The 25,827-nt window shown below is 48.7% G+C and overlaps 1 protein-coding gene across 10 annotated transcripts in view; it reads right to left on the minus strand.

Moving 5' to 3' along the window:
* Window positions 1–4,667: 4,667 nt before the first annotated feature.
* Window positions 4,668–25,827, minus strand: part of NAP1L4 (nucleosome assembly protein 1 like 4) — a 1,556,420-nt gene continuing 1,535,260 nt past the window's right edge. For all 10 annotated transcript variants that reach the window (XM_069624142.1, XM_069624141.1, XM_069624146.1 and 7 more), the window contains one exon: window positions 4,668–5,195. In XM_069624142.1, coding sequence (XP_069480243.1) covers window positions 5,157–5,195 — 39 coding nt within the window. In that variant the 3' untranslated portion in view covers window positions 4,668–5,156. The remainder of the gene's footprint in view (window positions 5,196–25,827) is intronic.

Here is a 25,827-nt window from a genome sequence, read left to right on the forward strand (position 1 = left end):
TTTCTTCCTCTGAGCTCATTGCCCTGCGTGTGACCAGAGCAAGCACTGACCTGCGTGCCCATCCGACTCCACAAACCTGCCTGTGCCCCCTCGACCCCCACCTTTGAAAGTCACCAGGGAGGATAAATCATGGATAAAGGCCCTGTAGACAAGGCACCTGGGAAAAGGGCCAAAAGGTACTCTTGCCCCCATAAAAACATGGGTTAGAATGTACATATATTGATCTACCTTTTATAGCCTCTTCCGTCTAAATCATGATTTCATTTCTAACATAATTCTTTGCATGCCAATGGTCATTGTGTAGATTAGTTAGGAGTGTGACATCTTGTGATCCATGCCTGACCTTCACCCTGTGCCAACTGAACCGCCCCAGTCACTGCAACCAATTGGAGGCCAACTTCGCCTACACTCCATATGGGACCGTGCGGGTTGACCAACTGAAATGATCATATTGTACTATATGCCATGATGTCACTCATGTCGATTCTTGGGTTCAAAAGTTGCTGCCCGTGTAAATGTTGGGAGAACGCTCTCAGGGCAGCAGAGTTCTCTGCGTGCACATCTTTATTGATATAAACTTTGTGCAACTTGCAATCTATCTCCTGGTCTCATTCCCTACTGGGGTGCGTCCTTTATTTGGTTTTATTTTGTATCATGTTGGGACCAGGCACCTTCATCATGGGTCGAGTGACAAATGGCAGAAACATGCATGAGGAAGTGGTGTGACAAATAGTACACCAGGCTTTGTGTTTGTTAATTAATCTTGATCTCTCAACTTGAATTTGCTACTTGAAAAACGTGTAAAACAATGAAATTCAATAAGTAGAACAAGAAATTAAAATCAGAAAGTATTAAAAGGTAAATTCAATTAGTTTATTAAACAAGGTCAACAACTGGGATTCATGTAATATATCATAATGATCAAAAATAAATTTAAAAACATGGCAAGGACTAAGAAAAAGGTACTTACTGAATACACCACAGTGGCTCTCCAGGATGTCTACAGATTATTTTAATTGTATCCCCCCTGGCACAATATATACAATGTGCAATTGCAAGTGGCATAGCACCTATTATTGGCAAGTTCCAAGTCAAAACAGTGGCATAGTTTAGCAGGCATTGCATCAGATATGTACCACAAATATTTGTCCACTGGGTATCCAGTGCTTCTGTTTGGGGCACCATTACCCGATGGGCATATTTTCTTTGCTCCAGGGAATAGCTCCTGTGTAATGCAGCAGATATGGAATCAAACGTATTAGAATTGCTTAAGTATTCCCTTTTAACACTGCCTGAAAAGCCAACGGCTTTTTTAAATGCATTTTCTTCCACATATTGTGCTATAAAATGAATACCTGCAATCCATTATTGTAATAATAATCTCAAATTGACTACCTAAACCCCAACCTGAGCACACAAGGAAGTAGGAATTAGACCCATTCATTGTGTAGCAGCCGCCACTGTTCTGAATTTAGCTCAAAGCATTACTATACACAGAACAAGGCCCAACATATTCATGCAGACATTGGGGGGGGGGGTATGAAGTAAATGCATTCAAATTGTTCCAAGAGGTCCTTTTGGTTTCTGCACACTAGTGCACCCGTCTAAAAGGTTTAGGGCTATAATCAATAACTTCCATGCTTGTTAGAATGGAAAACCTAGTCCAGGTGTCCAAGGGTGTAATTAAATCCTCTGGCGAGTCACTGTTACTTAATGCAACATTTAAACATTGATATCTCAAATCATTGTGCATTTGATGACAGCCTCTCAGATACTAGTCATGTAGATTATTTTGATTTATCATCAGCTTGTTTAGCCTAAAGTAAGTAATTACCATAGGGTTAGTGAGGAGCCTGTAAGGTTCTCTGCATGAAGGATGGCACATGATCAAGGACTATCGTGCCCCATTTAAAAAGCAGGGGAGCAATAAAATGAGGCACCCATGATTTACTAAAATATAATAAGAAGCACAGTCCTAAAATCAAGTGATCCATTTCCTACCTGTGGTGTTGTGTTTTCTTGTGTGATACAGTTTAATGGCAGTTTGAGATTTTAACTGTACAAATTCCGTGATTGTTTTATACGCTCTCCAAGCAGATTCGGATTGAAAAAGGCCAATAAAGTTATGTGCAGCACCCATCGAGGTCCTCCATGTTCCATGAAGGGATGGAGGGGATTGAGATTTCTTTTTTCTCCCACTTTTTTTCTCCCCATGCCTTCATATCACTATTCTCACGTGTGCCTACATCTCGCAGGTCTGCCTTTAAAATTTCCACTTCTCTCAAAAAAGCTCTGTTTCAGCTACCTCAATTTCCAAGTTTACATTTTCAACAGGGCCAGGTTGTGTCGAGCACTACAAAATAAATTGCTCGTATTGTACGAGTCCAATTGATTGTAACGTTTTAGCACCTCTCGCTCATTCCTTGTGCATAATGCAGGTACCAGCACTGCCAACACTTATTTTTATTTCCAGGTCAAAAATGCATTATCCAAGCTAAACAGTTCAAGAATGATCGACATGACTCATATGCACAGTTCAACGCCTCGTGCTGAGAACCACGTGAAAGCTTTTTCAAACCCAACTGAATTTTCAACATTTAAGCATTCTGTAACCATTGAGCACCATGCTCAACCCACCTCCATTTTCCTTTACTATAGTCAGTGCACCATTTCACACAACAATTTGGTTAGACACGAACTGCATACGTTTGTCAGAAGTACAGTAGTTGCCTGCAAAAATAACACACCACGATGGCCTATACTGTGACCAGTATCCTGAATCCACTGGAGAAGGCGCAGCAGCTAATAGCTGAGCCACCAACACACCACCTTCACTTCATTCTCAAAAGGGGAACGCCATTTTTTGGGCACAATCTTTTGAAACCAATGCTGATTTCCAGCACAAAGAGGGGATTAACATACCAAAAGGGAGAGGGTCAAATTCAGGAATCCTTCTCCATCACTGTTAATATACAAGTGGGGATAGTGTTGCGAGGACTTGAGGGACAACACAAGTATTTTTATTCCACTTATTTTCCTTTTAGCAGGAACTGCATGGCTTAAACATCGTTGAGCTATGGTAAGTCCTATTTAACTGTATTTGAAATCTCCATTCACCGTGTCCGTGATGATTCCCAATTTTGCTTCAGAGAGGCCTTTTTCCCAGAAGCATTTAGAAATAAAAATGCATTTTTACATTTGCAGTTTACGTTTATCGTGGAATGAAAAAACGGAATATTTTCGCATTTCTTTTTTACTGCAGAGTTAATCCAGCTTTTCCAGAACACAGCAATGAAAAGAAATTGCATAGCTAACACCACATATGTATGTACAATCAATGTTCCTCCGTTAAGAGTTATACTGCCCTTATCTACAGTAATTATTGCTCAACGCTGCACAGGAGCAAAAAATAGAGCGTGCAAATATCGGAGAAACAGGCCAGCAGATAATACATTCTTCATCAGGAGGGAAATGGAGTTGGTGCCTTTTGAATATCAAAGCTTGCTAAATATTCCCCTTTAAAATCAAATGTTATTGCTGACCTTAAGTCCCCAAAAAAATACTACTAACTACCATACGTAATATAAAGACTTTCGTGTGGGATTATAGCATCAGATCATTGTAATCCCAGCATCCCAAGGGCAAGAACTATATAATTTCTGCCTCCTGGTGTCACTCATTTTGACAAGACGTCGATCCAGGGTCTGTTTTGCTGGTGGACTGTCCTCTATTGGTGACCTTTGATCCAGTATTGCTTAGTGGGATTCAGCGTTTCACGTGCACATTTTCCAACTAGCAAAATAAGTGGCAATCAAGAGTTTTTGGTTCGTTTGCCGAGACATTCTCCCCCATAAACCACTACCTACTGATATGCAAGATAGCCACTAAATTACACTACTTTGTGTAACCCTTTATTAGAGGAAACCGTGCACTTTGAAGAGCAAACCAATTTGTGTAATTCATGTTCAGGGCTCGAAATCAAGATTGTATAAATCGGGAGCTGTAAGCAGCTCCTGGTATCAGCATTAGCCAGTGACCAGGAGCTAATAAATAGCGTTCTGCAAACTTAACTTCCACATAAGATGAAAACATATTTTTGTCCATTATTTATGACCCTTTATCCTTTTAAATGTCGTACAGATATGGCCTAAAGTTTATTTATAGATTGTCCCAAATGCACAAAGTTAAATTCGCATGTGTGTGAAGGTTCAGTATTATTTGGCCTGGGGAGCCAAAAGTAGCCCCTGGTAGCTGTTGGCGTAAAGCCAATTAGGCTTTTCAAAGCAACAAGCAGGAGCTAAATGGCTCCCAGCTACCCTCAACTCCGAACCCTGTGTTCTTTAAGTAGCAACGCAAATGTACACCTTAAAGGGGTAATTAGAAAAATGTATTACACTTATTTAAATGTCTTCCCAAATCTAACCCCCCCCAAAAAACACTAAAAGTTTTTCTCCATGAAATAAAAATGTCCAGAAATGTGACTTTGTCAATTAATATTTTTCTTCATTGGTGTGTGAAGGGACGAGTTTCCATACCACAAACCAGTCTATTTACTCTATGCAGTGCAAACTCCTAAACGTCATTCCCAATGAGGTATCGAAACATCGTAGGCCAGCAATATTAAACAAAACAGATGCAGTTTTCAACTGTCCATAAATATTCAAGTATACTGTATTTACATTTTTTATTTAATGGTGCAGAGTTTAGGGCGGTGATGAACACAAGCAAAGAAATATGAATAAACAGGAAGTAGTTATTCTACAGAGAAAAAGAAGGCTGAAGCAAGCTACCCGTGGCAAAAAATACCATTTGTGTAAGATTTCCATTTTGGTTTTGATTGTTATTTAGCAAACATGAAGAAAAAACCTATAAACGTAGCAACCATAGCAATAAAGTGATAAGCGTTTGTGCTTTACTGAAATTAGGGTGTGCTTTATTTAAAACATGTACCTGACCGCATTTTAATTACTGCTGTACGATAGAAGTTCCCCGAAAAGATCAAAGATGAAAATCATGCACTTTAATCATGAGCCAGGTTATCAAGTGCTTCCTACAGAGAATTAATTTCTTCATTAACTTCTTCAGGAGAAGCAGCCAAATGTTCAAATGTTTCCTAATAAGAGTTACAAAATCACGCCGGTATTGTGGTATCTGCATTACTGTTGTTTGCATTCAGAAGGTTGGCTGGATTCTTTCTGTTCAGAAGAAAAAAGGAACAATTGAAATTACGATTTACAAGTACATTTGTTTTTAATATTAAAAATAAATATTTTCAAAGCAGTTTGACTCAAGTTCTGCCTAATTAGTCAACCACACGTCAATTCTGAGCAAGTTATCCCAATTGCTTACACACCTATGGGCCATCGGCCACACACATTACACGGATTTCAAGATTTAAGTAGTTATATTTCTTTATTGCAAATTCCAATTCATAAATCTCCGGAACATATTGAATGTATATATTACATGAATAAAACAATCATAAAATGTAAAACTCTTTCCCCTGTATGATCACAAAAGTCATTCCTAGCATTCATCTCAACAACTCCAAAATATTTTTCAATAAATAATGTTCAAAGTAATGTCTGGTTAAAGCTCAAAAGGAGTAATAAGATCAAAGATCAAATGTAAAACATTTTAAATCGTGTCAAAATAATGTAGCTATCTAGCACTACCTTGATATGAAATGGTTTTTCTAATTCATCAAGCTCTACCTATAAAGCTTGCAACCACAAAGGCGACTGCTCTTCCATCACTAAAGCAACAGAACACAGGGACTTGCATATAGATCTTATGCTTATAGACCAGAAAAGCAGGCACAAAGAATTTTCTAGATCTACGCTAGCTCGGGCAAAAAAAGAAAAAGTGCATAAAATCCTTTGCCTCAGCTCGACAAAGGACAGCATTCAGTTTGCAAAGTTATAGTATTCCGCATGCACACAAACTAAGCAAAAGGTAAAATACCAAGACTCATCTTCGCATATAGACTTCTTATATTAAGGTTAAATCTTGTCAAGGTATGGATCGGTACCCACCATTTTCTTTATTGCCATATAGTTTGCAAGCCTACTATTGTTGCTGGATTCTACGGTTTGAGAGATGGCCCAGTCACTCTATGCTCGATTCGGAACAGGTTTGTAGCAGGCATAATCAACACCAGTGATATCAGGACTGGATCACATGGAAAGAGTAGAATACCAATTTTTTCACCCACTCGAGTAAAGGCGTAGGTATCCAAACTATTCAACTTCTGGACAAAAGGAAAAGAAGCACAAAGTAAACTGGGCACCGTAACGCAAAACTGACTCCACGCGCGGCCAGGAAGAATGGTGCGCTCTACCCACTAGAGATGTACCTAATTGTAACATATTTAATGCTACACAGACTCATAATATATACATTTATGGGGGCATTCCTAGTTTGTGCAAGAGAAATTATAAGTTACTCAACATACTCTTAGTCCTTAGTCCCCTTTCCTCCATACTGCATGGGCGTCCCTTCCAAGGGACGGGAGACGGAACCTTTTTCACCAGAAAAAACCTCTTTCCCCTTTAAATTTAGAGGCGCACGGGGGTGCGGCCCAGGGAGCATGTGCTGCCCTGACTCCGCCTTCCGGCGCCACACCTCAGTCCACATTGATGCGTCGACAATAGATTTAACATTGCCTAATGACACCAGTATTATTAGGGTGGAGGATGGTGGGACGTATGGAGGAAAGGTGACTAAGGACTAAGAATATGTTAGTCACTACGGTGAGTAACTTATAATTACTCTTACATCCTGTCCCCTTTCCTCCATACTGCATGGGCGATTACAAATGAATGTAGCCTCAGGGTGGAGAGGATAGCCTCCTTAAGCAAATAGGTTCCTGAGAACCACCTGTCCGAAAGCCGCATCAGACCTAGAACTGGCATCCAAACAGTAATGCTTGCAGAACGCTGAGGGAGTGGCCCAAGTGGCCGCCCTGCTTATGCCTTGCCAAGAGACATGGCGCAGGAATGCAATGGCCTTTGCCCTGGCCCAGACTGCGTGGGCATGCCTGTTGGCCGGAAGCGGCTTGTGCTTGTCCTCGTATGCTTCCTTGATGGCCAACGCCATCCAGTGGGATATGGAGGCTTGATAGCCTGGTCTTGCGCCTCCGAAAGTGACAAACATGGCGTCCAATTTGCAGAAGCCCCTGGTCCTGTCCAAGGAGAATTTCACAGCACGCCTGATATCCAGGCAGTGCAGCACTCTCTGTGCTTTGTCCTTCGGATCGGCAAAGAACGGAGGAAGGACCATTTCCTCGTTCAAGTGGAAAGCAGAAGGCCCCTTGGGCAGAAATGCTGGGTGTCTCTGCAGGACTACTTTGTCCCTGTGAAAGGTAGTATACAGTTCCGAGGCAATCATCGCCTGGATTTCGTTGACTCTACGAGCCGAGGTCAGACCGACTAGCAAGGCCGTCTTGATGGTGACCAGCCTGATGTCCGCAGACGCCATTGGCTCAAACCGTTTGTGCACCAGGGCACCCAAGACGATGTTGAGGACCCACACGGGGTGCAGCCTCTTGTAGGGCGGGTAGAGCCTTGCGAGCCTCGTCAAATGCTTCTTGGCAATAGGATTGGAGGAGAAGAAGATCCCCCTCCTCCGAGTTCCTGTAAGCCCCGATGGCTGCGACGTATGTACGGCAGGTATTCACCTGCACACTGGAGTGGGCGAGATGCGCAGAGAAGGAGAGCACATCATCCAAGGTACATGCCAGGGGGTCCATTTCCTTGGAGTCTGCCCAGTGGCAGAATCTGGTCCATTTACTTTTATACTGGGCCCTGGTAGCCTTCCTCCTTGCACCCTGTATGATTTCCAGATTAGCCTGGGAGAGGCTGAGGTACTGCAGCGTTACCTGCTCAGGTACCATGCTGTGAGGGCTAGTTTCTGTGGTGCGGGGTGGATGACCCTACCCACCCCCTGCTGTGCCAGAAGATGTGCTGGGCCGTCGGGAGGTGAATCGGAGGCCTCTCCGAGAGGCTGAGCAGCTCCGAAAACCATGGCCTGGCCGGCCACCATGGAGCTATTAGAATGATGTTGAATTGGCGAGACTCCCTGATCTTATAAATCACTCTGAATTAGCGGTGTGGGCAGAAAGGCGTAAGCCCTCATGCTGTTCCACTAAAGCCAAAATGCGTCATCCAGGGAGCCGGTGGGTGTCCTGCCAGGAGGTGAACTGAGGGCACTTCTTTTTGTACCAGGTGGCAAAGAGATCCACCTGGGGATGACCCCAACTGCTGAAGATCTCATGAATAACGAGGTCGTTTAGCTGCCACTCATAATTGTCTGCTCCCAAGTTGGATTCCCCCGTGGGGTAGACTGCCGTGAGGTAGATGTCGTTTTCCAGGGCCCACTCCCACATGCTGATTGCGAGGCTGCACAGAGGAGGGGATTTGTTGCCGCCCTGGTTGTTGACGTAGTACCTGCTGGTTGAGTTGGCTGTCTGGATAAGGACAACCTTGCCCTTGAGAAGTGGTAGGAATACTCTGAGTGCTAGCCAGATGGCGTTCAGCTCTAACCAATTGATGTGGTATTCCTGCTCCTGTCGGGTCCAGGTGCCGTGGACCGAGGGATCGTCCAGAGTGGCTCCCCAACCCTCGAGCGAGGAGTCTGTGGTGATGGTGGCCTGCGGGGTGGGCGGCTAAAAGGAATTGACCATCCGTAGGTTGCAGTACCTGGACCACCATGTTAGGTCCGGGTGGAGAGATGGAGGAACGTTGATCGTCTCGGATTGAGAGTCCCGGTTCCATGAGGCCGCGAAGTGCAGCTGAATCCTCCTCATACTCAATCTCGTGTGTGGGACGGCTAATAGGACTGCCACCAAGAGACCCAGGAGATGCTGGTACCACCATGCCGAGGTCACCTCTCTGCTTAGGAAGTGGGTGGTGGCCCTCTTGATAGCCGAGATTTTGTCCTCTGACGGGAATACCTTCTCGGAGCACGTGTCCAAGATGAGGCCCAAGAATGTCAGAGTCTGCGTGGGCTGCAGCTGCGACTGCTTGAGATTGAGCGTGAAGCCCAGATTGTGCAGTGTGTTCGTAAGGGTACGGGAAGAGTGGTGAACCACTTCCGGAGAAGTCGTCCTGACGAGCCAGTCGTCCAGGTATGGGTAGATGTGGAAGCCCTCTGCTCTGAGGAAGGCAGCCAAGTAAGGACCTTGTATTGAAAATGGTAGCCCATGATTCTGAACCGTAGGAAAGAACGATGGGGCTGCAAATCGGGACGTGTAAGTACACATCCTTCAGATCCAGGGAGCACATCCAGTCTCCCTTGCACAATGTCTCATCTATAAAAGCTGGCGTAACAATCCTGAATTTCTGAAGGGGTAAGGAGAAGTTGAGGGTGGAAAGTTCAAGCACAACTTTCAAGCCCCGCCTGGTTCTTCTTCTGAATGGTGAAAATCCTTGAGTAAAAGCCCAACCCTCGCTGGGAGGCTGGGACTATCTTCACTTCCTGGCTCTGAGCGACCGGATCTCCGCCAGAAGAGTTGCTGTCCCAACCTGAGGGAGTGGAGGGGAGGAGCGAGGGGAGGCTGGGATAGGTAGGTGGTACCCCATGGATACTACAGAGAGAATCCAGGGGTCCGCGAAATTCTGGCACCAGAAATGTGCATGGAGATCAAGCCTGCCCCCCACTGGAGACACATGGACCCGAAAGGGCGTGTCATGCCTTCTTTCCCTCTGAGGCTGTTGTGGAGGAGGGGGACTGGAAAAAGCCCTTACCCCCCCCTTTGTTGCTTGCACTGGTTCTGAGACAGCGAGCGGTCCGGCTGCCTGGATCTCAGTTCCTGGAAGCCGCGGAACCCTCCATACGTATGCCCCTGTCGGAGCGCTGCTGTGACTGGGTGTACGACTTGGGCGTGGTCTTGGTCAAGATGGATAAAGACTTGACTTTTGTGAGCTGTTTTTCTTCTTGTCCAGCTCTTCGTCCGTGGGTGAGTGGAAGAGGGCCTCTCCCCCACCCCTCCAAGGGTAGATCTAATATGCGTTCCTGGACGTCCAGGTTGAATTCCGTGGCCCCGAGCCAGGCGGTCCTTCTCATGTCCGTGGCGATACAAATGGCACGGCCAGAAGTGTTGATCTGGGCCACGGTGGATTCCATGAGGTAATGCGCCACCAGCTTGGCCTCTGCCAGCCCCGCCTTCAAACGTGATTGGCTCTGCATAGGGAGTAAGTCCGCAATTTCCCCCATAACGTCTGGTTAGCTGCAGCCAGCATGGCATCGGCTTGACGAAGGTGCAGAGACGCGTTGGAATAGAGTTTCTTTCCGTATGCCTCCAAGATCTTCTCCTCCTTGCCTAGTAGAGACGCAGAGGAGGAGGTCGAGGACGACTAAGGCTTGGAGTATATTGATGCCGGAGCAATCACAGAGGAGTGTGGCTGAGGATGGGCAGAGAGGAACAGTGCATCTCCCTCCATCTGCCTGAACTTGGCGTCCAGGCGTCCATTGACCGGCTGGGCCAAGTGGGGTTTATGCCAACCCTTCTTGACCAGGGAGACTACATCGGTCTAGAGGAATCTCTGCTTTGGCAGAGGGGCATCGCGTGAGGACTTGCGCCAGAACCCCCTCTGCCGGCTGCTTGACCTCGGGCTGGTATAGGCCCGGGTATTCCACTAGCCCAGCAAGACGTTTGTGGGAGCCACTGGCTGAGGATGGCGTGTCCGGATCCTCATCATCCATGTCCTGCGGATCAGGAGGATCCTGCTGAGGTGGAGGAATAGTTGGAGCAAGGGGCTGGGGCACAGGGACCACAGCTGGGGGCTGAGGAGGTGGCAGAGGCTGGTACAGAAACGCCTGAGTCGGCTGGGGAGCCAGGACAGCGGCTGCACCGGGGCCGGGGGTGCCAGCGGAGGTACTTTTTGGTCGTGGTACTTTTCATCGCCAGAAACCCTGTTTTTTTTTTTTTAAATTACGCGGGGGGGAGGGGTCCCCCCCAGACCTCCCCGTTACTATTATAATAATACCCCAACCCCAACAAAACACCCCCCAAAATAAAAAAATAAAAAAAGGGATTTCTGGCGATGTAAAATCCAGTGATGAAAAGTACCACGACCAAAAATAGGTCGGTGAAATGCGTGTATACCTTCTTTACTTGTGCCAACACCTCTTTCCAGAAGATTTAGGACTTTTCACAGGGCCACAGTAGGTGAAATTGAGCCAAGCCCTGAACAACCTCGCCAACACAATGGAGAGTAGGAGGTATTCATTTTGTGCAGTTTCTCTGGGGTCATGTACCATCTATAACAGACCTTCACCGCCCCCTCTTTGTCACACATCTTCAGCTCCCAAACATTTGCGCCCAAATCTGGTTCCACCCCCCCACCTCCAACTCCCTCTCCAGACCCTCCTACCATTTTAACATGTAGTTTTATTTGACCAATGGATCATATCTGTCCAGAAATGTATTTAAGGCTGAGATTTTACCCTGGGGGTTCAATGTCATAGCTAGTTCCAGTGCAGTTAGCTCCCTAACCTCCGTGTGCTTTAGCAGAAGGGTGGGACATCCAATGTCGGAGTTGAGCATTGCCAAATCACTCTGTTTCCAGGATCTGGAAGTTAGCTTTGCATTCTTCGAATGATAGGTGGTTAACATTTAAGCAAAAGTTGCACAGCAGCATTAAGCCCTCCTCTTTACATTTCCTGAACCTATTTGAATCACACCCAGGAAGAAAGTCTGGGTTGTCCAATCGGGAGAGAGGGGTCCCATGGTAGATTTAATGCCTCATCTACATATAGCCCTTCTCCAGTAATGGATAATCTTAGAGGCCGAAGACAGCAGTTAAGAGCCAGAGATCAGCTGAGTGTTCTTCAAATGAGGGAGGTGAGGTAGTGAAAGTGCGGAGCAAGATTACTCAATGCGTTTCCATTTAGGCTCATCCTCTGGGCCCTTCCATGCACACACGTGGGACAATTGGGCTGCAAAATTGTAACAAAACACATCTGGGACCTCCAAACAGCCACCCTTAATCCACCCTAAGCATATCTTGCCTCGGGATAAAGCGTTTCTTAATCCCCAGATGAAGGTCAACATTTTCCTTTGAAGTTGTTCCAGTTTGGTTTCAGGGATTCCAACCGATAGGGCAAGGAATTGGTAAAAGAATCTGGGAATGAGATTCAACTTAATTGCTGTGAACCTTGCAAACCAGGAAAGCTCCTGTTTTTGTCAGCGATTCAAATCCTCCCGCAAAACCCTGAACAATTGAGGAAAGTTCTTCTGATACGTGCACATGATTCCGTTCGGAAGTTTAACTCCCAGGTAAGTTATGCTCTTATTCCAGAATACAATTGGACTTGTATTCGTTCATTTCCTCAATAGATGTTTTGACAGTAGAACCGTCCCCTACCCGCCCCCCCCCCAAAGCACTTGATTTAGCATAATTGACTCTGAAGCCTGACCAAATTGTGCAATCTCCTCCTTCAGGAATTTGAGTGAACAGTCAAGATTCCGAAGCGTCAGCAACACCACATATAGTGTGATTTTATAGGTCCTGCCCAGGGATCCCTTGTATATTATTATTGGCACGGATCCTGGTGCCAGTAATAATATACTGGCACCAGGATCCGTGCCATAGAAAGGGGAAATATCAGGGACGATAAAGCCCCCTCACCACCTGACTAGTAACCCTCGAAATATAATATAGTTTGGGAGATTAAAGTGCCCCTACTTCTGAGAGCCGTCAAGGGATTCTAAACTCAAGTTAGCAAGAACCCACCTCTTGAAGTTGGGACCTATGCCATAGTGGCAGAGAACCTTTCCAATGCAGACCCAGTCCACCAAATTAAACACCTTTTGAGCATCTAGGCAAATAATCAATGCTTTAAGGCTTGTGAGGGAGGACATTTCAATTATATTCAACACCTGTCGAATAGTGTAATGCGTGGTCCTATTGGGTAAAAACCCTGTTTGGTGTGGATCAACAATTTTCTTTAACACCCCCATAAATGTAAGGGCCAGACTGTTAGTGAAAATCTTAGCATCACTGTTCATAATGGTAATAGCCTAAAGGTGCTACATTCCATCTGATCTTTTCCTGGTTTGGGGATAAGAACCGTAAGTGATTCTTCCATTGTGGGAGCGAGACAACCATATGGGGGAAACAAAATGGGCACATAACGTTTATAAAACAGGGCAGAGAAGCCATCAGGACCCAGGGCCGTGTGCTTTAGGGAATTTATATTTATTTATAGGGAACCGAAAGCCTGCAGGGATTAGGGCTCCAAAACAAAAACACTGAAGACAATAAAAAGACAAGACAAACTGAATTTAGAGCAGCGAATGGAAGAGCGGAAATCTTAGTGGAAGAGTCTGGTTTTCAGTTGTCTGCAGCACGACAGGTGTTCCTTCAATAGTCTCAGGTCTAATAGAAGGGAGTTGCATATTTTTGCAGCAAGAACAGGGAAAGCTCTTCCTAGGCCTTTGCCAAGCCTGAAATTTGGGTTTTTAACCAATGCTAATGCAGAAGACTGTAGCTTTCTTGTGGGCTTGTAAGGATAGCCACATTTTTAACGTAGGTTGGAGAGGTGCTGTATAAAGTTTTACGGACAAGTATTGCTGCCTTAAAATGTAGACAAGCAGTAATAGGGAGCCATTGTAAGTCCTGCCGACCTCGGGTGATGTGCTCTCTCCTAGACTCCGATTGAAGCGAACATGGTTGTTCTGTATAACTTGCAGGTTACCATAGTCCAATCTAGACAGAATAGTTGGCCGGGCGACCACTGATTTCCTCAGAAATCTTAGATGTAGGAGCAGCTTTTTACCGTCTGGTTGACATGGGTTTCAGAGCTGAGGAGGGAATCAAGGTGAACACCTAAGGTTTTAACTCTTTTGGAAACTGTGATAAAACTGTCATAGATGGAGAAAGACTGGTATCGGGGGTCAGGTTTAAGTCTGGCACGAGCAGAGCCAAATATAATCAACTCTGTCTTTTCCCCCGTTAAGGCACATCCAGCCGGAATTCAGCCAGGTTTCAATGTGGCTATAGATGGATTGCACGCTGATGGTGTCAAGATCATAGTCCCCCAAAAGCTTGAGATCTAGCTGAGCATCATCAGCGTAGTTAGTGAAAACCACCTTCAGCTCATCCAGGAGGTCACAGAAGGGCCTGATGTACAGGTTGAAGAGCACAATAGATATACAAGCCCGCTGTGGAACACCACAGTTGATCGAGACTGGTGGGGAGGTGGCATCACCCCAAGAAACTCCAAGTTCGGTGAGATAGGAAGGACTACACCCACTTGATGGTGTTTGGGCTACATAGCCCAATGTCTTTCAGGGTGATGAGGAGGCGGTCATGATCCAGAAGATCAAATGCTGCCGAAAGACCTAACAATATGAGCATTCCAGTGTTGCCCTCACTTGTAATATTCAACATGCGAGTCTGAAGATCTAAAAGTGTAGTTTCAGTACTCTAATGAGGTCGAAAGACAGATTGTCTATAGTATAGGATGTTAGATGATTCTACAAGAGACTGGAAATGAACAGTGGCACTTTTATCCAGTATTTCTAACAACAAGTTGCATTTTGTAATGGGCTTTACGTTGATTGGATTTCTGGAATCAAGGCCGTTTATTTTTTCAAACAGTGTAATGGCGACTTTTTTGGATTGATTCGGGAACCTGGCTGCTAGAGAACAAGGAATTTACAAACCGGACAAGAAAAGGAGCAAAAATATCTTTGTGGTCAAGAATTAGGTTGGGTGGAAGGAACAAGTTACTTACCTGTAACTGTTGTTCCCCAGCATGGGTCTGGCATGGATTCACATTCTCATGAATATTCCCCGTCAGGCTGGGAATCCTCGGTAAAGAAAAAATCAGCATCAGTTTCGTTTCTGATCTGTCTTTCTTAGTAGTAACCAATCACTGGTCTCTGGGTCATACTGCCCCCAGCCAATGACTGCCCTTTCCTTAAACCCCGCCACTGGCAGCCATCCTCAGATTTGGTAACACGTAAAGTGGCAGTATGACCAAGTGAAGAGCCGCAGAGGGGTAGGAGGGAGGGTTCGCATGTGAATCCATGCCAGACCCATGCTGGAGAACAACAGTTACAGGTAAGTAACTTGTTCCTTCTCCAGTATGGGGCCTGGCATGGTTTCACATGCTCAGGAATATAAGAATAGATAGCAGTACACACATGCACAATCACGGGAGGTGGCAAAGGCTCAATATTAAGCATCACATAAACTCAACATTAAGCAACTCTTACCTCCTCCCCAGGCCCTCCTTCAGGCGAACAGGTTGCGCAGTACTGCTTGGCTGACTCTGTACTCCTCCCTGGAATCCCAGTCGACGTAGTAGAATCTCGTCAAGGTGCGAGTCAACCTCCCCATAGCAGCCCTGCAGATGTCCAGCAGGGGCACACCAGACAAGAACGCTGTGTTAGCAGCGATCGCTCTGATCTAATGGGCTCTCTGGCGGCCGGCAATGGTCGGTTTGCCAACCAGTGACAGTGCATGATGCAGCCGGAGAGCCATCTGGAAATGGAAGCCTTCAAGAGGGCCTACCCTTGGTTCACAGGTCCAAAGTTCACAAACGGCTGTGACGTCTTCCGAAAACTTTGTGCGGTCCACATAGAACTTCAGCGCTCTAGCTACATCCAGCAAGTGCAAAGTCTTCTCGGCCGGCAACAAAGGCGACGGGAAGAAAACTGGTAACACCAAGGGCTCGTTGAGGTGGAAGTCCGACGGCACCTTGGGCATAAAGGAGGGGTGCGTTCTCAGCACCACCCTTGTCTCGTGAAAAGTCAAGTATGGAGGCTTGCAGGATAGGGCCTGGATCTCTCCCACTCGACGTGCAGAGGTGATGGCCACAAGAAATGCTGTCTTCCCCAACGGTGCCGAATGCAGAGGCTCGAATGGCGGCCCCATGAGTCTGTTCAGCACCACGTTGAGCTCCCACGCCGGAGCCTTCACTGGTGGGAACGAACTGAACAGTCCTTTCATAAATTCCTTCACCAGGCAATGAGACCACAGGGATGGCCGTCCTGTAGTTCTGGTGTATCAGGAAATCGCTGCCAGGTGTATCTTGATGGAAGCATGCGCTAGTCCTGCCTTGGCCAGCGACAGTAGGTACGGTAACACCTGAGGGGCTGTAATCCGTAGAGGGTTAATCTTATGTGGACGGCACCAGACAGAGAACCTCTTCCACTTGTGTCCGTAGCACTTGAGAGTTGAGGATGCCTTGGCCTTTGCAAGAACCTCCTTGCAGTCCGCCGGGATATCGTACCCTCCAAACTCTAGTGCTGCAGGAGCCAGGCCTGCAAGTTCAGCGACTCCAGGTCGTGATGAAGGATGGCACCTCCCTCTTTGGAGAGAAGATCTGCGTTCGTCGACAGTTTGACTAGTGGGGACGCTGACAAGTCCAGAAGGTCCGGGAACCAGATCTGTCTCGGCCACGCGGTGCAACGAGGATCAACCTGCAATGGGACCTCTTGAGTTGGTTGATGAGTCGGAGCAGCAACGGCAACGGAGGGAATGCATACAGGAACAGGCCGTCCCAGGGGAACAAGAAAGCATCGCCCATGCTCCTCGGCTGGGGAAACCTGCTGGCAAACCTCTGGCACTTGGAGTTCGTCGCCAACAGATCAATCTGGGGTTTGCCCCATCGCTGGAAGAGTAGATCCACGTGATCCTGGCATAATTCCCACTTGTGGCACGAGCGCAGCTCCCTGCTGAGTGAGTCGGCGATGGTGTTTTTTATCCCTGCTAGATGAAAAGGCACCAGAAACATCCCCTGGGCAACGGCCCAATGCCACAAATCCTGGGCTTTTTTGGATAGGGCTGGGGATCTGGTTCCTCCCTACTTCTGGATGTAGAACATCGTGGTGGTATTGTCGGAGAAGATCCTCACCACCTTGTCCTTGAGGGACGGGAGGAACGACCTGAGGGCCCAGAACACTGCTCGGAGCTCCAGTATGTTGATGTGGAGCAGCCTCTCCTCCGGGAGCAAAAGGCCTCTCGCGTGAAGATCTCCAGTGTGCGCTCCCCACCCCTCCAGGGAGGCATCCGTCATCACCATAACCTGGTGTGCTGGGGTCTGAAAGTCTGTGCCTGCCACGAGATGCGCGCGGGTGCCCCACCACCGCATTGCTTGGCGGAAGACCTTGTTGAGCGAGATCCTGTCCTTGAAGCTACCCGCCGCTTGCATCCAATGGGCGTCGAGGAACTCCTGTAGGGGGCGCATCCGAAGCCTGCACAGGCGCACCAGATAGATGCACAAGGACATCATTCCGAGAAGGGACTTGATGGACCTCACCCTGGCCACGTCTGTGGCCAGCAGACGTTGCACCTTGCCCAGGATGGCCTTCGTCCTTTCCTCCGACGGCGAGGCCAATCGCGCTACTGTGTCGAGCTTGGCTCCCAGAAACAGTGCGACCTGCGACGGGACCAGGTGGGATTTGGGGAAGTTGATAGAGAATCCCAGGTCCGTGAGCAGCCGGACGGTCTTCGCTGTGTGTTCGACAGAGTTCCCTTGTCCTTGCTCGGATGAGCCAGTCGTCCAAGTAGGGGTAGACGTGGATCCCCTGTAGGCGTAGCTGCGCCGCCACCGGTGCGAGGCACTTGGTGAACACCCTGGGTGCCGACTTCAATCTGAACGGGAGGGCCTTGAACTGGTACTGCCGCCCTTGGACCACGAACCTGAGGAACTTTCGGTGTCTTTTTAGAATGGGGATGTGGAAGTACACATCCTCCAAGTCCAACGACGACAAGAAATCGCCCTCCTCCAGCTGTCCCAGCACGTGCTGGAGGGTGACCATCTGGAACTGCTGTGTCTCGATGTACTTGTTCAGTCGTCGCAGGTCCAGGATGGGGCGCCATTCTCCTGTCGTCTTTTTTATGAGGAAGTACCTTGAGTAAACTCCGGAGCCCCGAAGCCTCTTTGGGACGAGCTCGATGGCACCTTTCTTGAGCATCGCCCTTCCTTCCAACAGTAGTTGAGGGACGTGATTTTCCTTCCTGGCCACGGGTGGAACGCGAGGGCACTTCTTCTGAAACTCGAGGGCGTGCCCTTGGGCCAGGGCGTCCAGCACCCAACGGTCGGTGGAGATGGACTCCCACACGCTAACGAACCTCGCCACCTGGCCTCCCACCGGGATGCTTCGGTGGGGGCCCGACCCCACGGTCGGTTCAATCTTGTTTGGAGACCGCCTTGCCTCCTTGACCTCCCTGTCGACGACGGGCACCACTTTACTTGCCGCGTCCCCTGTAGGCTTCCTGGCACGAATATCTTGCCGCTTGGCGGTACGTGGAGGAGCCACTGCCGGATTCCTTGGAGGCACCTTGTCTGCCTCCGGAGCTCCGAAAGGACGGCAGTCGTTGGAGCACTCCCAGTGCCCAGGCGGTCTCCGTGTCTGTCTTGATGGCCTGAAGGGACTCATCAACCGCCTTCCGAAACAGGTTGTTCCCGTCGAAGGGCATGTCCAAAACTTTGGTTTGTACGTCCTGGTGGAAATCCGTCGCCTTGAGCCATCCTCGTCTCAGGCAAACGCTGTTGCCCAACTGACGGAAACCGGTGTCGGCGATGTCCGTTGCCACCGTGATGGCGTGGTCTGAAGCAATCTCACTTTCCTGTAGGATTTCAAGGGCCTCAGCCCTTTTGGCGTCCGGAAGGAAGTCCAACAGAGGGGCGATTTTGAACCACAACTCCCTGTCGTAGCGGGCTACGATAGCCAGGGCGTTGGCTGCCTTGATAGTCGTCGCTGCGGATGAGATGACCCATCGTCCCATCGTGTCCAGCTTCCTGCCCTCGCCGTCCGACGGGGAAGCTGATGTCGAGGCCGATGCCCCCCCAGCTTTCTTCTTTGCCGCCGCTGAGACGACCGAATCCGGGGTAGGTTGCGCCCGAAGGCACAAGGGGGCAGCGTCGGGGACCCAGTACTTCTTCTCGTACCGGTCCCTCTTTGCCGGCGCCGTGGCAGGGTTCTTGAGGAGGGCGAGCCCCTCATCCCAGATGTCATCAAGAAGTTGTACGGCGAGGACCGTCTTCCTTTTAGCCTCGCGCCGTTGGTAAAGGAACCCTTCCTTCTTCTCTTCTGGGCAGAGCCGAAAGAGCTTGGATGCCCTGGACATCATGGCATGAAAGGATCCAATCTCGTCGGGCGGGGACGCCCGAGCAGGGGGCGACGGGGACACGTCCGGTCGTCACCTCCGTCGTCATCTGTACCTGTCGTAGCCGTGTCTGTGCCTGTATCATCCCCGTGGGTAGACCGGAGGGAAGGCAGAGGTGGGAGAGGTGGCGTTGGATGCGTTGTCCTCCTCTTATGCTGTGGACTTTCCGAAGGTCCCGGCTCCGTTTCCCCTGTCGGGTCTGGCTCAGGTACCTCTGTTGGGGGGAGGGGCAACCTTGTCCTTATCTTCAAGCATAAGGACTGAATCGCTGACAAAATGGCCGCCGAAGTGTCCTGCGGCACCGGAAACGACAGCCGTGAGGGCTCTTGAGGAACCAAGTTGGCGACACCGTCGCTCTTGTCGTCGCCTTCGTCGGGATCCCTCCCGATGGGCTGGGCCTCTTCCATGACTTCGATGAGCTCTTCTTCAGAGGTCGTGTCCGTATCCACGATGGCCACCTGCCCCTCCCCCACCTTTTCCAACGAGGACTTCGTGGGGGTCTTCTCAATGGGCCTGAAAGACGACTCCCTCCGCGGTGGCAGGTAGACTATGGCTCCTGAGGTCACCTCCACTGGCGTAGCCTCCACAGGCTGAGCCAGGGCCACTGCGACATCCTCAATCGAGGTCTTGGCAGGGTGAATTAAGGCCATCGTCGCCACCTGTACGCCTGGGGCCTTCACCTTGGGCGGAGGGTCCGAGCCTCGCTCCCCCCTCTGCCGGAATCTTCGAGATCGACCGGGGCCTCTCCAGAAGCTTCGGTGGGTTCTCGGACTTCCTCTTACCCGAGCCAGAGCGTTGGCTCGTGGTCGATGGTGCCGGGGAGGATGCCCCCTGCCTGGCAGCCAGGGAGCCCGACCGTTCGGCGCTCCTGGTACCCGCGGACTCGTGGTGCTTGGCCTTTTGTTGGGCCCCCGTCGCCGGGGCGCCCTCACAGAACTTAGAAGACCGCTCAGACTTCTTTTTCTTCTTCTCGCCTGACTGGCTCTTCCCTTCCAGCCAGTTGGCGAGACGGAGGTGGCGATCCTTCATGGTCCACTCCGACATGCTCCCACAAAACGCAGAGTCCTTCTCCGTGTGCATCTTGTCCTCATGGAGACAGTAGAGGCATAACGAATGCTCGTCCTTCTTGAAAACATTCTGAAGCTGGCATCCAGGGCAGGTCCTGAACAGCTTCCCGGGCGTCGAGCTTCCTTTCTCCTGGGCCATGTCCGGGGTAGGCCTCGGAACTTCTGGAATCCCCCAAAAGCGTAACTCGACGAAATCTTCACCCTTGAGGGGCGCATAAAACTCCGAAACGGATCCCCGTTGATCGGATGTAGAAACGGTGGAGCTTGAGGCTCTATTTAACCGAAAAATGAGAAATCTCTGGAAAAAGCGCGAAAAACGCAGCAAAAGCTTGAGAGCTACAGCACGAGAACTCCCAACACTTGAACGTGTGGTAAAAATCTAAGGATGGCTGCCAGAGGTGGGGCTTAGGGAGAGGGCAGTCATTGGCTGGGGGCAGTATGACCCAGAGACCAGTGATTGGTTACTACTAAGAAAGACAGATCAGAAACGAAACTGATACTGATTATACTGAGGATTCCCGGCCTGACGACGGGGAATATTCATGAGCATGTGAATCCATGCCAGACCCCATGCTGGAGAAGTGTGTTTGACTTCGGGTGTATTTCTCCTCGCGGGTAGGCGTTATTTTCGTATTACTGTCAAAAAGTGATTGCCTATTAACCCCCGGTAACATCTTTGTTTCGAAACACTGGTCTGTCAAATTCTAATGTACTTACCTTGAATTGACCTGAACAAGGGTAATTGATTGTGTGTAGTATATTTAGGGTGTGGTTTTATTTAACCCTTTAAGTGCCATGGGTATTTCTCCCCAGTGCCAGGGCCTTTTTTGGTGATTTCGGTATTTGGCCTATTAATGGCTTGTAACTTTTTTGTTACATGAGATATCTCGGCCAAATTTGGCTCCTTTTTTCCCCACATGTAGGCGGTCGTAATGCCAATAAAATGATGTACAAAGAAGCCTGTGTTTTTTTCCTTGTAAGAGCTAGGAACAAATGGTTTGCTGTGCTGAGTTCCCCAATTTCTTGGCGTTCAAGAACAGGTTGAGTGGAAACGGAAAAAAATTATTTTGATGTGGTTATCAACTGTTTTGTGAGAGGTAGGCGATTTTGGCCATTTTTGCCAATTGGACATGTATGGACGGAATGGGAGAAAAGGGTAGGAAAGCCGAATTAGAGGACAGAAAGGAACATATTTCTGAAAAGTAGACAAAATTCCAAGTTTAGGAAGGAGTGATTTGCGTAGGTCAGGCAAACACTAGGTAGGGGAAAATGCCATAGATTGGGGGAAAAGCAGGAAAATGACCGAAAAAATATATGTGTTGGACATGGTTGGCTTGGTACGGCAATGGCTTCTATGAATTTTGAGAAAAGCAATGCTCCGCTACATTCCCCTGACTCTTGCAGTTAGGAAAGCACACATATTTTGTAGTGTTTTACAAAACAAGCAATACCATAAGCCAAACACTGAGCCATGGTACACAGGATTTTTACGCTCACGGCCTGAACAGATGCACTTTGCATGTGTAAATCAGGAAAACCAATGTGGTGAGGAACAGCAAGCACACATTTTTTGAAAGAGCACAGGCAGACCTTTTCAAGGGTGGGTGACCTGTGCAGGTTACAAAAGTGTATGGTGCCTAAAGAAGCGACTAAATGTAGGTCACATTTGGGAAATGAAATGGTTGTGTGACAAAGGGAACCAGCAAATGGGTCAAAACGTTATAAAAACCACACAAACAAATGTTATACCTTCACCCATTCCCACAGGTGTGCCGATGAAAACGGTACCTCACATGTGTGGGTGCACCTACGTGGGCGCCAAGGGGAAAGCCTAAAACACAAGTAAACCCAAGTCTGTTTAGACACCTGAATTTGACAATTTCTCCAGACAAGCGCAACATACAGATATTGGCCTCAGGTTTCCAAGCCAGCAAGGTAAACAGGGAACCCCATGCATTTCCCAAAAGAGGACACCCGTGGGAATACACAGAGGTCTGCCTTGCGCAAATTGGCCCAGTTTTTATTAGCCACAATCCCTGACAAAATGTGATATTTGGTGGGGAAAAAATACAACGTTCACTTTGTCTGGGGTTCTGGGTAATAAATTCTGGGCCGCTGTTAGGGAGAATTCTCTGTTTAGGCTGAATTTCCTAACCTAGTGAGTGTCCCCCAGCAGCTTTGCTGGATTTTTGGGGTTAATTTTTTTCTCCTGCCAAGAGTGAGACTCTTTTACCCTCACTCTTGGGCATGACATTTGAGTGTGTTTCTTTGAATCTAGATGTGTTTAATGGGTTATGGGCTCTTTTACTCCATAGGGCTTCATGTGTTTTTGTGATGTGTGTTACACAGCACCCTCAGTGCAGTAACACACGGGTGCCATAGTGACCCCCCAGTATAGACTCCATACCATGGGACGGACTGTCTCCCAGGGCATGTAAAGTCACGATTGACTTTACTAGTCTTAAATTCTGAACAGAACCAGTACAAACCATCATATTGTGGACGTAATGGCTGGGGCAATTCAATTGCCCCAGGGTCTGTTAGTCGAGGGGGCACGTCTCCGTCCCCCTGATCGAGTTTTGGCTGGTGGCAGTGGATACTACTTTTTATATTCAACCGCAAATATTTTCCTATGGGATTTCCCACTGTCTTAGGCTACTATCTTTATTTAATTATTTACGGTAGCCTCGAACATACCGCCGGTTTATTTAATTAATATTAATTCTCCGGTTGGTATTTTTTGCCAAAACTTGATTCTAAAATGGCATTTGTGTTGTCTTCTGTGACTCCAACCCAAGTCGAGCCCTGTGTTCCACTTTTTGGCGGGCTTCTCCACACAAGCCCTCCAAAGTGGTGCCACTCTGTCTGGGGTACTTAGGATTGGTGGAGGGGGATTTAGGCACCCTGGACTGAGTTGCCTAGGCAACTCAAGTCGCACTCCGTCCTGATTGGCCCAAGTGGTGAGCCGGCCGGCTCACCACTTAGGATGTTTGAGTGACAGCTAGGCTGAGTGAATGGGGGTTTTCTGCATAAAAGCAGGGCTTTGGGGACTGGAACTCCAGAAGTCGCCACAGGACCTAAGAATCCGACGAGGGAGAAGCTGAGCCGACCTGCCACGACACCACTACCGGTGGAGCCCTGCTGGACCGTCTCACCACTTTTCCCAACGACAGAGGAGATCTCCCGCCGGAGAGTCTTCTTCCTTTGACTGGTGGGGATAACCAGTTTCACCGTCTTTTCGCCTTCCCGACGTACCTCGTGGCCACCTTGCCTGTGCCAAGCACCCGGCAACCGGGATACCACGTTTTACCACAACCGCGAAACAAAGGTACCACCTTTAACCGGAAAACTCCACGGCTGGTTTCTTCCCTCGTAGTGCAACGACCTTCATCTTTCCTCCAAGTCGAGATCTTCTCTTCCCCTGGACGACGACGCAACTTGCACCCACTACCAGGAACAACTGCCACCGCTGGAGGATCCTTCCCACTTAAGGTACCGTGTCCCGCCTGGCTTCCCTTGCTACCGACTGTACGGGGTAGATTTAGTCCCCGGCTTTCAAACCTGGGTTAGCCTGGGACACCCTGGCTAAACTTTCCTAAGCCTCTATAAACTCTTTTTGTACTCTCTGCAAGACTTTCTAAGCCTAGAATAACTGTGTGATCTTGGGCGCATTTGTGCTCTGCTCTCTCTAAGACTGGGCCCAGCCTCTGGACTTTGGCTCACCAGTGACTTTTACTCTTCTGCCTTGCTAACAGTGTTCCTGAACCTTAGAGTGGTGTACCTTTCCATATTTTTTCTTTTTCCCTCCCTTTCTCACAAACGTATTGGAGTGCCATCTAGTTAAGCGCTCACCTCTGTATGAAAATAAGTGGTGTTTACTGTGACTTATCTGATAAGGGAAAAGGGGTGTATATATTACAATAGTAACGGTGTTTAGAATATTTTACAACAAGAGTGCTGGAGTGTTTCAAACAGTGTGTTTTTAAATAAATAATTATATGCTTTGATATCAAAGCTCTGGTCAGTGTTTGCTTGTATTATTGTATCTGGGTACCTATTGTGTATACTTTGCATACTGTCTAACTCTTCTTGAGGGAAGTCTGACTGCTCAGCCACAGCTACCAGGTAAATCTGGGTGGTACACACTGCTACCAAGTGGGTTTACTGTCAACACCTGTAGTCTTAAATCTTTTGCAGTGTTCCCTAAGGGAACTGCACAGGTTTCTGCCTAACAGCCGCTTCGCGCAAGTCAGACCTCTGTGCATTCCCACAGGTGTCTTCTTTTGGGAAATGCATGGGGTTCCCTGTTTTCTATGCTGGCTTCGACACCCTAGGCCCAAATCTATAGGTTGCGCACATGAACAAAAATTGTGCTGTGGCGAAAGGCTTGGAGTTACCAGCGGGTTACCCCTTTCCTTTTTGCACCCCCGGTAGGTGCACCCACACATGTGAGGTACCTTTTTCGTCGGGACACCTGTGGGAACACGAGAAGGTATGACATCTGTTGATGGCGACGTGTTTCGGCGAGTGGACACAGGGAAATGTCTCTGAAATTGGCTTGAAATGAAGACAATTCTCAGACATTTCGCTCTGGCCAACCACCGAAACACACCGCCAACAACACATGGCCTACCTTCCCGCGTCCCCACACGTGTCCCGATGAAAACGGTACTTCACATGTGTGGTGCACCTACCGGGGGCGCAAAAGGAAAAGGGTAACCCACTGGTAACTCCAAGCATTTCGACACATCCCATTTTGTTCATGTGGGCAACCTACAGATTTGGGCTTAGGGTGTTGAAGGCAGCAAGGAAAACAGGGAACACCATGCATTTCCCAAAAGAGGACACCCATGGCCAAATTGGAGCTGCGGCCCATCTCATGTAGCCCTCAACAGGGGCAGATAATGAGGGGGGAGGGCTGTCCTGCACTCCTCCCTGGGCTCAGGCGTCCGTTCCTAGGAGCAGGTATCTGGTCCCAGGGAGGGCTGCATGATATGGCACCCACACCATTGCGGGTGGGGGAGACGGGGTCACCAGCCCGTCCCATTAGAAAACAGCACCCCCCTAAAATGCATTCCACCATTTTCCATTTTTTTCTTTGTTTAAAAAACCTGCCTTGGCGCAGAGGGGCATATTGGTGTGCCAATCTGGCCCCGGAGTGCCCAAACCTTAGTGCCCCACCAACTGGGGGGCCTGTCCCACCATTTTTGGGGGCCCTTTCTCCCCTCACCCCAAATGGGTGGTGGGGGCACCTCATGCAGGCCTCCTACAAACGGCTGTTTGAGGTACACTCCCCCTCCATTTGGGGTGGGGTGGTGGGGAGAGGGCCCCCCAAAATGGTGGGACATGCCCTCCAGTGGGTGGGGCAATAAAGTTTGGGCACCACGGCGCCAGATTGACACACCAAAGTGCCCCTCTGCGCCAAGGCAGGTATAGTAATCAAAGAACAATTCAAAATGGCAGACTGCCCTTTAGCGGGGGCGGATGGGCCCCCTACACCGCTGTGGAATTTTCTAACGTGAAGGGGGTTGCACCTCTCCACCCCCACCCCAATTGGAGGGGCGACCCATCTCATGTAGCCCTCCCCAGGGGCAGATAAGGGGGGGGCTGACCTGCACTCCTCCCTGGGCTCA

The sequence above is a fragment of the Ambystoma mexicanum genome, chromosome 11, assembly GCF_040938575.1.
Source record: "Ambystoma mexicanum isolate Mex_15411 chromosome 11, UKY_AmexF1_1, whole genome shotgun sequence".
Taxonomy (NCBI): Eukaryota; Metazoa; Chordata; class Amphibia; order Caudata; family Ambystomatidae; genus Ambystoma; species Ambystoma mexicanum.